General features: G+C 40.3%; 1 protein-coding gene across 2 annotated transcripts in view; it reads left to right on the forward strand.

The window, feature by feature from the left end:
• adamts17 (ADAM metallopeptidase with thrombospondin type 1 motif, 17) overlaps window positions 1–14,454 on the forward strand; it is a 170,850-nt gene that overhangs the window by 107,468 nt on the left and 48,928 nt on the right. Inside the window, exons 14-16 of one of the 2 annotated variants that reach the window (XM_049465461.1) lie at window positions 2,096–2,223; window positions 6,884–7,004; window positions 12,373–12,447. In XM_049465461.1, the coding sequence (XP_049321418.1) occupies window positions 2,096–2,223; window positions 6,884–7,004; window positions 12,373–12,447 (324 nt within the window). The remainder of the gene's footprint in view (window positions 1–2,095; window positions 2,224–6,883; window positions 7,005–12,372; window positions 12,448–14,454) is intronic. The other variant, XM_049465460.1, reaches the window with a different exon arrangement.

Below are 14,454 nucleotides of genomic sequence, written 5' to 3' on the forward strand. Positions count from 1 at the left end.
AGAAGTAACTAGTAAATAGTTACTTCTCCATCACTGCACACAAGTGGAGTCAATTACAGTAGACTCTATAATGAAGTGGAATGCACTGTCAGTGAACTCCCAAGCCTCGATGAAAACATCTGTAATTGCATTCAGAGAAACACAAGAAATAACTTTTTTGATTGGCGTAAAAGCCCCACGCAATTTGGACAAACTCTGTCTAATAGAGTATAAGCCTGCTTGCTCAAGTAAGCACTCACAACCATTACGTCTGTCCGCAGAGACGCTTTCATCTTCTGCTGATGGAGTGCAGGCCCTCTGATCTTCTCAATTAGTCCACTCACAAACTCCAGCCATAACAGCGACATCCGCATACTCCCAACACACTTTCACAAATGCTATTATATCTATTCTCAAAGTTCAAAAGACTGGAGAGCAGCTGCTTTTGAATTTTATACTACCTGTCTGTTCTTCAGACTATATCACTGCTGTCCAATAAAAAACATATCTTTTTAATTTTCTCAGTTTTTATATTTTTTTTCAGCATTTGAACCCTGTAGATACTCAGTAAATAATATATAGTACCTTTCTAGACGCCCCAGGATGCTTTACAGCTATGTTCCACAGTCATTATACAGTTAGTACTCAACCAACACACAAAAGCACTCATCCACACTCATCCACACACACCGGTGAGAAGCGGCAACCAATCGCGTGCAGCGTACCCTCAGCCGGAAACAACCCTCTGCATTGGGCACTACAGCATTGGCTGCGTCCAGAAAATTTAGCAAATCCTCCTCTCCTACTCCTCCTTTCCTACATCTCCTCTCCTCGATTCCTCCACCTTCTTCCGGGGTAGGAGAGGAGGAGGAGGAATGGAGGGAAGGAGCTGTAATTGGAGAAATGGGACAGCTGATCCCTTTTAGATAGGATGTTGACTACCTACGAACTGAGCCAATCACAACGCTCACATTCAGCACATGCCGGATACTGCCCTGCACAGCTTCTGGAACGAGCTCCGCATACAAAAATAAAAACGAGAAATCATTAAACACAATTCCAAATTCTAGAGATCATAACTTTGACAAGCATATTAAGCTTCAAAGTACAGCCTGATTTGCTATTGATGAAGTTTGCATATGTAAATATTAAATTATTTTCACTATTTTAATAAAGCCCTGACCTCAACCTAATATATATATATATATATATATGTATATATATATATATATATATATATATATATATATACATATATATAATTATATTATATGTATATATATGTACAACAACATGTTATACATAGGGTCATTAATATAGTTTTACTGAACATACAGTTGATCTAAACTAAAAATTATATTACTGCTTTACTGGCTGTTTAATTAGATAAGGAACCTAGTTAATTAACATGCTTATGGAGTATATTTGGGTGTTGCCTTCTCCATTCCCGCGTGCTCTGTGGGCGTGGATGCAGTGATGTCATTCGAAAATCCTTAAAAGTCTTCTGGAGTAGGATGCTCTGATGTATCCTCCGTTAGAAGCCTCTTGGCGGAGGATTTTCAGCGGCTTCTTTCGTCTCCTATGGTATTCGGACAGACAGCAAGATGGCGTCACAAAATCAGTTTCCGGGTCACGGAGGAGCGGTAGGAAGAAGGAGACACTGTTGGGGTTTCTGGACGCAGCCATTGACTCAGGAGAACACGGAGTCATACACACATACAGCTCTGAAAAAAATAACACCTAAAAATGATGAGTTTCTTTGATTTTGCCAAAATTAAAAAACCCTCTGGAGTAGAATCAAGAGGAAGATGGATGATCACAAGCCATGAAACCAAGCTGAACTGCTTGAATTTCTGCACCAGGAGTGAAGCAGCATAAAGTTATTAAAATCAGTATGTAAGACTGGTGGAGGAGAACATGCCAAGATGCATAAAAACTTAAAAAATGTGATTAAAAACCAGGGTTATGCCACCAAATATTGATTTCTAAACGTTAGGAATATGAACTTATTTTCTTTGCATTGTTTGAGGTCTGAAAGCTCTGCATCTAATAATAAAGCATGGATTGTTCTATTTCTAATGTGTGTGTGTGTGTGTGTTTGTGTGTGTTTTCGCAGAGAAGCCGTGTGCTCTGTTCTGTTCTCCGGTTGGCAGGGACGCCCCGGTGCTGTTGGCGGAGCGCGTACTGGACGGGACACCCTGCGGACCTTACGAGAGTGACCTGTGTGTGAACGGAAAGTGTCAGGTGTGTGTATAAAAATCACAGTGGGTGGTAATGATCGTGATCGGGGGAATCTGGCCAGAATTTAACATAAAAGAAATCACATCACATCCACACTCAGTGCAGGAGACTCTATATGTACATGGTACATGGCAAAAGTCATGAGACACAAGATTAGACTGGTTCCTGTCCCATGACATTTGGCATGGCGGTGTATTAGGCAGGTCAAGCGTAAGAATCTTTTAGAGACCATGCCTCATGGTCTTGATCCAGATCTACTAAACAATGGATTGGTTTGTCTGCAGTGTAAAAGTTATTTTTTAGATGCTTCATACTTTTATACCAAATATTGTATTTTTCAGACTATGAGGCGCACATAAAATATAAATGTAATTTAATTATAAATCATATGAATTCTACCAGTCAGGTATTAAGGAGCCGTAAAGCCACTCTGCTGGAGTACAGCATAATAAGGGTTATATGTTTTCAGTGAAGTTTCTCCAGCACTAAGGCTGGGTGCAGCAGCATTAGCATTAGGTGCTAATCACAGCACTAGACCGATAGCGCTAGACTACAATGTAACAAAGACATTAATCTTGGTGCAGACTCGGGTCTGGACTCTTTTAGGTGTAAAAAGTGTACAACAAATAAATATAGTATTCAGAAAAAAATAATTCATGGGACAGCCTGAGTTAACCAGCAGTAATCAGCTTTTTTTATTTTTTTTTGAGGTGACCTTAAAGTCTTAAAACCCGTCCTTTAGATAAAGGCTCTGTTCTTCTCAGTGGAATGGTGGAAAAGGCTGTGAGGTCCAGGTGCTTTTCTGCTTCAGTACGTTTAGTAGCTGCACTCGCAGGCTCCACTGCTTCCCAATAAGTGCTTCACATTTCCAGTCCAAAGTTGTGGGAACAGGAAGCTTTAATTGGTCAGGGAGGTGACCCAGGTCACTGAGAGGACCTTCACTTCCTGATTGCTCAGCCAGGTTTATTAATACATGGTGTGTGTGTGCAGATACACTGAAATCACACACTGTACCTTTTGAAATATGAACAGATTGAACAGAATGACAGAATAAAACAGGAGGATTGATGCTTTATTTTTTTATTTTTTTATTATCTTCATTATTTACAAACTATAGGGACACACCGGATTATAAGGCACACTATCAATGAACGTCTGTTTTCTGGTCTATTTTCATAAATAAGGCTCACCTAAATATAAGGCGCATTTTAAGGAACAACAGTAAGGCACAAAGGTGTAGCCATATTTTCCTTAATTTTAGTTTTTTATTACATAAAATGAAGCTGAATAAAGCTAAATGAAGCTGAATAAACCTAAATGAAGCTGAATGAGGGTGAATGAAGCTAATGGAAAGCTGAATGAGGATATATGAGGGTGAATAAAGCCACATGAAGCTGAATAAGGCTGAACAAATCTATATGAAGCTGAATGAGGCTGAATTAAGCTATATGAAGCTGAATGAAAATGAATTAAAATCTAAATGAGGCTGAATGAAACTGAATGAGGGTGAATGAAAATGAATGAAGCTAAATGAAGCTAAATGAGGCTGAATTAAGCTATATGAAGCTGAATGAAAATGAATGAAGCTAAATAAGGCTGGGTGAAGCTGAATGAAGCTGAATGAAAATGAATGAAGCTGAATAAGGCAGAATGAAGCTGAATGAACCTGAATGAAGCTGAATGAAACTGAATGAAACTGAATGAAACTGAACGAGGCTGAATGAAACTGAATGAAACTGAACGAGGCTGAATGAAGCTGGATGAAACTGAATGAAAATAAATAAAGCTAAATGAAGCTGAATAAAGCTGAAATGAAGCTAAATTAATCTAAATAAAACTAAATGAGGGTAAATGGGGGTGAATGAGGATAAAGGAGGAAGACACACTGACAGATGTTTTGAATGTAACACATTATGCTGAGCCAGCGTTTAGCCTCACACTCATGGACACAATTATAGTGAGTCATGCATTGCAAGCAAACACGTACACACACACACGTACACACACACACACACACACACACACACACCAGTGCAACCTTATTTTCATTGACATGCACAAATACACCTGGAGGAGGTCACGGACAGATGTTGCACAGATTACATAAACATACACACACCCACACAAACACACACATGGACACAAACACACACACACAGACACAAACACACAGACTGTTGACAGTATGTGTACATGGAAAATGGACTGATGACTGTCCTGAAATAAATGAGCCTTTCTGTATCTTGTATGCTATGTGTGTATGTGTGTGTGTGTAAGGTGCCTGTCTGTCTGTCTGTCTCTCTGTCTGCCTGTCTGTCTGTCTATATCTTTATCTCTCTCTCTCTTTGACCCCTCTTCTCTCTCTCTCTCTCTCTCTCTCTCTCTCTCTCTCTCTCCCACCTCTGCTCTGATTCCTACATCTTGGAAAAATTGGATGACTTTCAGTGTGTTACACAACTGCTTGAGAGGAGTGTTATGACTGTCGTAGGTGTGTGTGTTTTGTGTTTGTGTGTGTGTGTGTGTGTAGGTGTTCTGATGATGTAATAGGGCAGAAATCATCAGTTTAAAGCCTGTAAGGAATATCCTCACAGATGTTTGTGACGTGCGCTCAGAAGCACAGCTCACAGTGTTTCTATACTGCAGATGATTCCAACATAAATTCCATTATATACTGACATGCCACATTTCATGGGACACGGAACAAGTGCTGTGTCCCATGATATTTCCTATGGAAGCTAAAGAATGCTGCTGTGATCTGCAGGAAATGTGAGTGAGGCCTTCTGGATTGAATGTAGGTTTATTTGGACTATGGACAATCCTAGCCAGATGCTGCCGGTCACAATCATTATCACACACTGCACTGTTAATGGTAATGCTTGGTGACTCGTGACGATAGATGGGACCGATCGGATACAATATCGGTATCGGGGCCGATATTGTCATATATTTTAACGAATCGGATATTGGGTGATCGTGACCAATCCAGTTACCGATCCATATTCCAGTCCGCAGCTTGAGCTGGACAATAAACCTGCCGTAACATTAACATAAAACTCATCACTGATCCGGATTCCAGTTCCACAGTTTACCCTGAACCCCCAGCAGCTTCAGTCTGCAGCTGACTGACTAACTTTAGCTCTTTATCTACAAAAAAAAATCAATAATCTGGAGAGTTTTTTTCACTTTGGAGACACCGAACAACAGAACGGCTACATGTAACATTAATAAAGTCAGCATCCGAGAGGTGAACAGATTAACACCAGCAGTCTGTTAGCCTAGCTAGCACTGATCCCAAAGCAGCTGCATTCTGGTGTTGCATTAAAGGTATTTAACTACATGCTGGAGTAAACTATAGTCAAAATCCACACATCCTATAAACCCACAGGATCTACGAACACTAACCAGCATAAACACACCCATCTGTTATAAAAAAAAAAAAAAGTGATTGATTTAGTTCGGAAACACAGTTAGCATCGCCAGTTAGCTGCTAGCCATCTCAGTTAACATCTGCAGTCTGTTAGCCTAGCTAGCATTGAACCAAAAGCTGCACTCTGGTGTCGTAAAGGTAACGTTATTAATGTTTTTATTACAGACTGGAGTAAACTACAGTCATAATCCACATATCCTATAAAACCACAGGATCTACAAACTCTAACCAGCACAAACACACGCACATCTGCTGTTAAAAACAGCGATTAATTTAGTTCGGAAATTAGCCAATTAGCCGCTGGCCATCTCTATTAACATCTGCCGTCTGTTAGCCTAGCTAGCATTAGGCCGACAGCTGCATTCCTGTATTGTGAATGTAATAATTAACTAAATCTCAAGTAAACTAAAGCCATAGTCCACATCAAATATCAAACCACAGATCCTACCCACTCTAACCAGCACTAAGAAATTAATCTGTTATTTGAAAAAAAAAAAAAGTGATTAATTCAGCTCGAAAATTTTACATTACATTACATAACAATACATTTGGCAGAGGCTTTTGTCCAAAGCGACTTACAATAATGAAGTACAAACCAGACAATCCTGAAGGAGAATGTCCGGCAAGCTGTTTGTGACCTCAAGCTCAGACATACTTGGGTTCTGCAGCAGGACAATGATCCAAAGCACACAAACAAGTTCACCTCTGAATGGATTAAAAAAAGAGAACAAAATGATTGTTTTGGAGTGGCCTAGTCAAAGTCTGAATGAAATGCTGCGGTTTATGCTCAAAAGCCCTCCAGTGTGTCTGAATGAAAACAATTCTGTAAAGAAGAGTGGATCAAAATTCCTCCACAGAGATGTGAAAGAAATATTTGAATCGTCAGTTATCAGTAATAGTTTTGGGGGGAAAAAAAACACTTTTTTACACAGGGCTAGATTGGTTTGAATATATATATATTTTTTTCTTTTAATGAACAAAATCATCATTTAAAAAGTGCTTTTTATATTTACTCAGCTTATATCTGTCTGATATTAAAGTTTGTTTAATAATCAGAAAAATATCAGTATGACCAAAGAAGCAAAAACAAAAGAAATAAGAAGGGGCAAATCCTTTTTACATCACTATATATATATATATATATATATATATATATATATATATATTATTCTTTTTTTCAAGTGCCTTGTGTGATTGATTTCTGACTCTCTCTTCTGTGCCCCTCTTTCGCTTCAGAAAATTGGCTGTGATGGCATTATCGGCTCCTCGGCTAAGGAGGACCGCTGTGGAGTGTGTAACGGCGATGGAAAGTCCTGCAAGATCATCAAAGGAGACTTCAACCATACCAGGGGAATGGGTGAGTTAGCCAAAAAGAGAGAGAGAGAGAGAGAGATAGAGCAAGAGAAAAAGAGAGAGCACGGAGGAACGCAGCAGGATTCTTCTTATAACTGTGATCAATATATATCGATCTGGGTTTTCAGCAGATACCTCAATGGACATAATGGGCGTAATGATCACAATTATGAGAAGAAGCAGCTCTTAGAGGAGAGGTTAGAATGGGTTCCTGTGATAACTGTAATCATTACGTCCTTCGTCGTGTTTCTATTTAGCCCTGCTTTAGATCACTGAATTAGCGGTCTCTGAAGAAAGACAGCTTTTGGTTCTTGCTCATGAATATTCAATGGCTAACAGCACTGCAGCAGAGAAAACGTACCTGCCTCACCCCACAGTCAAATTTACAGTTCTAAAACTCAAAGGACAAAAAGTTTTCAAAAAGATACAGACAAAAAGACAAAATCCAATGCAAACGGCACCCACTTTGACCGGTGTTCTGTCGAGTTGTGCTGCCTTGTCAAACCGTGCTTCCCTAGTGTATATTTAAGGGCTCTGTAAAAAAACAGAATCAACCGGAGATCCAATTTAAACCTATAGTTACTACTTACACAAGATAGCTAACGCTAACTAGCTCTGTAAATAGAGCTGTAAGCTCCTCCTCAGAGAGACCTATAGTATTTCACAAAGAACAAGATAAAGTTTTAAATTTTAGGGGATTTAGACCTTTAAGCTTTAAATGAAACCGCAGAGTCTGTCTTGTCTTGTGTGTGAATCTGTAAGAATTGTTTAGAAACCAAGAGAGATAAGAAGCTTTGCATTTGGTGGATAATGTGGTGTGTACAGGGGTTGGACAATGAAACTGAATCACCTGTCATTTTAGTGTGGGAGGTTTAATGGCTTTATTGGAGCAGCCTAGTGGTCAATCTTCAAGGTTCAATTAGCAGGGTAAGAGCACTGTTTTGCTCAAAATATTGCACTGCACACAACATTATGGGTGACAAACCAGAGTTCAAAAGAGGACAAACTGTTGGTGCACGTCTTGCTGGCGCATCTGTGACCAAGACAGCAAGTCTTTGTGATGTATCAAGAGCCACGGTATCCAGGGTAATGTCAGCATACCACAAAGAAGGACAAACCACATCCAACAGGATTAACTGTGGATGCAAGAGGAAGCTGTCTGATAGGGATGTTCGGGTGCTAACCCGGATTGTATCCAAAAAACATAAAACCACGGCTGCCCAAATCACGGCAGAAACTGTCCTGTTTCCACCAGAACAATAAATTATTGTGGTCTAAAACCAGGTGTTTTAGTTTCATTGTCCAACCCCTGTATGTGTGTGTAGGAGATATTAAATAATGGTATTTTGGCCATTTTGTGGTCATACTGCTTCGTTCACACATCACTCCAAGGTTATTTTAACACCCTGAAGTTTGTGGCCTCTCTCTCGCGCTCTCTCTCTCTCTCTCTCTCTCTCTCTCTCTCTCTCTCTCTCTGTCTTTCTCTCTTGCGTTCTCTGGCAGCTGTTGACCTCTCTTGACCTTCCACTAGGCAGACTTGAACAGAAGCCAGAACGGCGCACTCTCTGCCAATCAAAGGAAGTCGTTTGTCAGAAAAGTGTCCAGAGGCTTAAAGGCAAACTCTAAGGTCATATAAATCTCAGTCTGTCAAGGCCCTGGAACCACAGCACTCGTGACACTCGGTTTTGCAGAAAGACGAGGTTGTATCGCAGCCGTGCATTTCAAGCAGCACTTATTAAAATCTAAATCCTGTGCTTTTTGACTTGGAAGCCAATCTAATACCGTATTTTTCGCACTATAAAGCCCTATCTGTACCGAAAAATATTTCACACTTCTACTTAGGGATAAAACTCTTGCATCCCGACTGCAATTGAAGAAACAGGAGAACCAGTGAGTTATTTTTTTTGCTTTCTCGGTCACATGACATCGCGTTCAGTAGCTCTTCCATTTCCACTCGCTGTTTTGTTTATGTGTGGAACTCCTTGGAAACACACGTCCTTTAATTTTTTTAAAAAATCGTCAGTGCACTTTTTTATGAGATCTTCTAGTCAGTTTTTAAGGAGCAGTAAAGTCACTCTGCTGAAGCACAGTGTTATACAGTACAGGAGTTTCAGTTTAATTCTTCAGCACTAAGGCTGGAGCAGGCTTTTTCCATTCAGAGATGAGAGTTATCGGAGTATTATCTTTCGCTGTTCAGAAGCAAGTATATTGAATATATATTGTCGCCTTCGGCTAGCCTCAGCTAGCACTGCTGGAGCAGTCTTAGCATCTCAGCATCTTCCTGTAATAGCGCTAAGCGCTAGCTCTTTCGCTGCTAGCTAATACTAACACTTAGGTGTTCCTCAGTGTGGTGCTGTCGGGTGGCATTCACAGTTAGCCGCTAATGCTAATACAATTTAACTGCTTGAATGTTTGCACCAGGAGTAAAGGCATAAAGTTATCCAAAAGCAGTGTGTAAGACGGTGGAGAAGAACATGCAAAGATGCATGTTTAAAACTGTGATTAAAAACCAGGGTTATTCCACCAAATATTGATTTGTGGACTGCTAGAACTTTATGAATATGAACTTGTTTCTTTTTCTTTGCATTTCTTTGCACTTTTTTGTTATTTCAGCCATGCAAATAAGTGCTCTAAATGACAATATTTTTATAGAATAAAAGAACAATGTTCATTTTACTCAAACATATACCTATTAATCTAAAAATCAGGGAAACTGATTCAGAAACTGAAGTGGTCGCTTAAAAGTTACAGTATGTTCTCAATATTTGCAATGGTATGGTTTGCCATCTTATCTACAACCTTGTTTCTGGTTGCACTTGAACCCCAAAGGAGAAATTTACACCCAAGGTTAGTAGGGGAAAAAAATCGATTTAAACCAGGGGTGTCCAAACTATTTGCGGCCCGTTTCCTTTTTTGGAGGTATTTCAGAAATAGAATGAAAGTTGGCCCGCTGTTAAGCAGGTTTTTATAATGTGAGATTCAAAGTTTGAATGCTAGGTGTCAGAAACGGGGCAAAGAGTCTAAAAGAGGAGAGGGTGCGCATTTCTAGTGCAGAAAAACGGGGCAAAGAGTCTAAAAGCGGAGAGGGTGTGCATTTCTAGCACAGAAAAACGGGCCAAAGAGTCTAAAAGCGGAGAGAGTGCTCATTTCTAGCGCAGAAAAACGGGGCAAAGAGTCTAAAAGCGGAGAGAGTGCGCATTTCTAGCGCAGAAAAACGGGGCAAAGAGTCTAAAAGCGGAGAGGGTGTGCATTTCTAGCACAGAAAAACGGGCCAAAGAGTCTAAAAGCGGAGAGAGTGCTCATTTCTAGCGCAGAAAAACGGGGCAAAGAGTCTAAAAGCGGAGAGAGTGCGCATTTCTAGCGCAGAAAAACGGGGCAAAGAGTCTAAAAGCGGAGAGGGTGTGCATTTCTAGCACAGAAAAACGGGCCAAAGAGTCTAAAAGCGGAGAGAGTGCTCATTTCTAGGGCAGAAAAACGGGCCAAATAGTCTAAAAGCGGAGAGAGTGAGCATTTCTAGCACAGAAAAACGGGCCAAAAAATCTAAAAGCGGAGAGGGTGCGCATTTCTAGCGCAGAAAAACGGGGCAAAGAGTCTAAAAGTTGCCGTAATTAAGGAGTTTTATATTAAGAGACATCATGAAATTTAACATCAATTTGAAAAATCTTGGTTTACACAACACTGTCAAAGATAAAGATGTTAAGTCAAGTAAAACCGTGTGTAAATGATAGTAATCAGGAAAAAGTATTATTTAAAGTAGTATATTTCATTATTTGTTTTATTACAGAGTGAGGTCCGTGACTTCAAATATATTTCTCCTTCTGGCCCCCAACAAAACAAGTTTGGACACCTCTGATTTAAACCAATGAAAAAATGTACGATTTTTTTTTTCTAGGCCATATCGCCCTTCTCTAGCTTGTATTAAAACACAGTCAATAGAACTGCGGGATACCAATTAAAGACACATGTCTCCAGCCTGTACTCCTCACTCCTGCACTAGAAGCCTGTAAACCATTCAGAAGAAGCAGCCAGAGCGCTGTGAACCTGACTGAACCTGCCTGAATCCCACATGGCTTCAGCCCAGCTCCACTCATAAAACATCACCGCTGCCGTTTCAGCAGCACAGCCGCTGCCAGAGCCGTGACCGGCGTGGCATGCACCAAAACACAGGCCGCCTGTGCCACCTGAGCGGCGTTTTTCTCCCCTCGCCATAATGAGCTCTCTGTCTCCCTGAGCCCACTCAACCAACCAGGAGTGACGGGCGGTTCCAGCTGTTAGTCTCTGATCTGAGAACGATTGTCTTGGTCCGTTTGTGAAGACTATGGAGCATTTTCAGGAGGAACCAGAGGTTTCGCTCCAGTGCGGAGTGATGAACAACTGCAGGGGGCGTCTTTTAGGGTCAGCCTGATTGTGCTGGACTAGGCAGCTGAGCATGTTCTGTGTCTCAAATCTGGAAAAAAAACTGAAAAATAAAACTAGAATTAGGAGGAAAAATAGTATTAGATCACTGCAACCTCAAATCAGAAAAAAAGTTCCAGTATGTTGTACATTTGCTTTGACTTTTAGCTCTTTGTAGACAATGTATACCCTTTTTTTTACTCAAGTTTTGTCTAGTCAATTTAGCACATTCACCTCCCAATGCTGTGGTCCTGGATTCAAGTCCCTTTCTGTGTGGGTTTTCTCTGTTTCTCTCTGTTTCTTCCCACAGTCCTAAAAAAACATGGATATCAAGTAAATTGGATACTCTAAATTTCAGAATCAATAATGGCGGCGCTCTACACAGCGCTCCGCAGTGCCTCTAGTGGTATGGCGGTATAGGAAAAACGCATAAGGGTTCAAGAGTCTCCTCCGGTTTACCGTTGACCAGCTAAAATCATGAAACTTAAACAAAAACATTACCATATTCTGGTCCAGATACCTGTTAGCTTAGCAGGCTACAGTAAACAAACAAAGCAAACCTTATCTAAATTGTCGTGATTTTCCTACCGTGCATTAAGGCAATCTATATTACTTATCTTTATATTTACACAGTTACGCCTGTTATTTAGCTTATAACTTTCCTGATCTTTTATAACCTACCGTCACTCTGTGCTTCCGTATGCACGCCTACATAGTGTGAACATCATTTCCGTCCCCACACATGAGGTGAGCCCCAGAGCGCTGGCACAACCTTAATCGCTTGGTTTCCTTGATGCCAAATGTCATTTAAGTTTTGTGAAAAGGAGTGGCAACGTATAAATTAACGTTTAAATAAATTAAATGATGTTGATCAGACACCAAACACGCTGTATGCTATCAAATTAAAGTCAAATTAAATGTGAGAATGATTTTATCCTTCTCCCGTCACTGATGATCTTTGGTTCTCTGTTCTCCAGTCACCCCTAGCCATTGTAGGAAGGTCTCTACGTGTGTGATGTCAAAATCCAGAGCACTTCCCAAGTGTTTCTCATGTAAGATGCTTGCTTGTGCATGGATGTGTGTGTGTGTGTGTGTGTGCGTACCCTTTGTATGTATAACCTCAGACATGATGAAATATATTACCACAGAACCCGATCCTGCCTGCTTCCTCCTGGGAATTGGTGGTGTTTTCATTGGTCCCACTGAAGCACAGTCTGATGAAGTCAAACGCAGCGTGAAGACTTTTCACAGATTCTCATTCGGCTGGAAAGTCAGAGCTTCTTGTCACCAGATTTTTTTTTCTTTTCAGTTTTCTGCTTTTTCACTTTACTTCTGCTGTAATTTCAATTAGAAAAAAACATTGTCCACGTTATAACATGATGTATTTAAACAGAAAGATATTACACAGATTATTATTATATATTTTTTTACTTTTAATTAAATATCTACCGGTAACATACACAAATTTCAGCGCCTGGAACATGGCTGTTTGAAAAAAAATAAAAAATACAGGAAAAGTCATTGATCGCTCCAGTGTCTTTAAACTTGAAATAAGATAAGTACGCAAATAATGTTATGTATTGTGAACAGTGCTGCGGCATGAGGGTAAAAAACAAACAAAAAAAAAAAAAAAAAAAAAAAACAAAGCCTACCAGGAAATGTCACAAGAATAAAGTCGTAATATGACTAGGTTAAAGTCAGAATATTTTAAAAGTAAAAGTAAACTAACTACTATGGCTGACAGTTTAAGAAGCGCAGATAGAAAGAAGCATTTCCCATTCATGAGCTGTTACAGGGCTGCTGTGATTACCACCAGTTATCTACATTTATAGCCTGCTGCTTATTGACGCTCTATTGTTACAGTTAGATAATACAGTTTCCGTGGTGGCGGCAAAGCAAATCCAGTTAAAATTTTGCCAGGATGAAGTGACTAAACCAATTGGCTCAACAAATTCTTCGGACCAGTCGCACACACAGGGGTCCGAGGTCCCTCAACTTCTTCATTGGGAACATTTCATTGATTTCCTTCTGCACTCCATTCATATTTCAAATTGAAAAGCGACAGCAGCTTCAAAACACCAACAAGAAATAACCTTGGGGCAATGTGAGTGACGTCAATTGCCAGTGTGAATGCAGAGACACCAAACAGGACTTTGAATAACTGACTGATTTTGGTGATTTGATGCAAATTTCTACCAAGCTGCTTCTTCATGCTGCGTCTTCCTGTGAAACTGTGCTTCAGCTTGGTACCACTGAAATAAGCTACCCCTCCTTTTTCCATTGGTCTTATTTAAGAACCTTCCTTAAACACCTTGATTCTCCATCAGTAAACACTTTATTTAAGGTGTGGGCAGATGTGGTCTGAGGGATGGGAATTCCTGCATGGTTTTGTTCTTTTTCTTCTCCAGAACATCTAATTCAGCTACCCGGTACTTTTTGAGATTAGGTGGTCTGTAGTGTAGTAGGAGAAGCAACAAACTGTGCTGATCTTCGGACCTTGTTGCCCACCCCCTGATGCAGATGGTTTATTAATTGGAGAAATGTAACGGGAAGCTGAGCAGCTCAAACTGTTCTGAGAGTCAGATCAGAAAGTTTGCGTGCAGGTTTCTCTTTAGCCGTTAGCCGTGGGGATGGTGGCGGTGAAGGTGACGGTCAGGTAGGTGTGTGTGTGTGAGTGTGTTTTTGGGCAGTGTTCTCTTTATCTAACGGGTTGTAAGGGCTGGTTCAGCTCTCTTGAGCTGCAGCTTCAGTGGTAATGGGTTCTTTTCAGTGGAGGGGAGTGTGGAGGTGACAGTAACAGCATGCTGTGATTAACAGTGGAGGACTGTGGTGGAGGGCTGGCTGCTGAGTACACACAGGACTGGAGCACTAATGAGAAACAAAGCAGCTTGGGAAACACACACACATACAAATACACGCACACACACACACACACAAATATATGTTTATATACCATACCTTATTTAGTTTATATAAATTTATTAGAAATTGATATACGTGCATTTCTTGGAAATCCTGGACTTCCAATAACTGGTTAGATTATTAAAAAAACTTACATT

The sequence above is a fragment of the Astyanax mexicanus genome, chromosome 16 (genome assembly GCF_023375975.1).
Source record: "Astyanax mexicanus isolate ESR-SI-001 chromosome 16, AstMex3_surface, whole genome shotgun sequence".
NCBI classification, from domain to species: Eukaryota; Metazoa; Chordata; class Actinopteri; order Characiformes; family Acestrorhamphidae; genus Astyanax; species Astyanax mexicanus.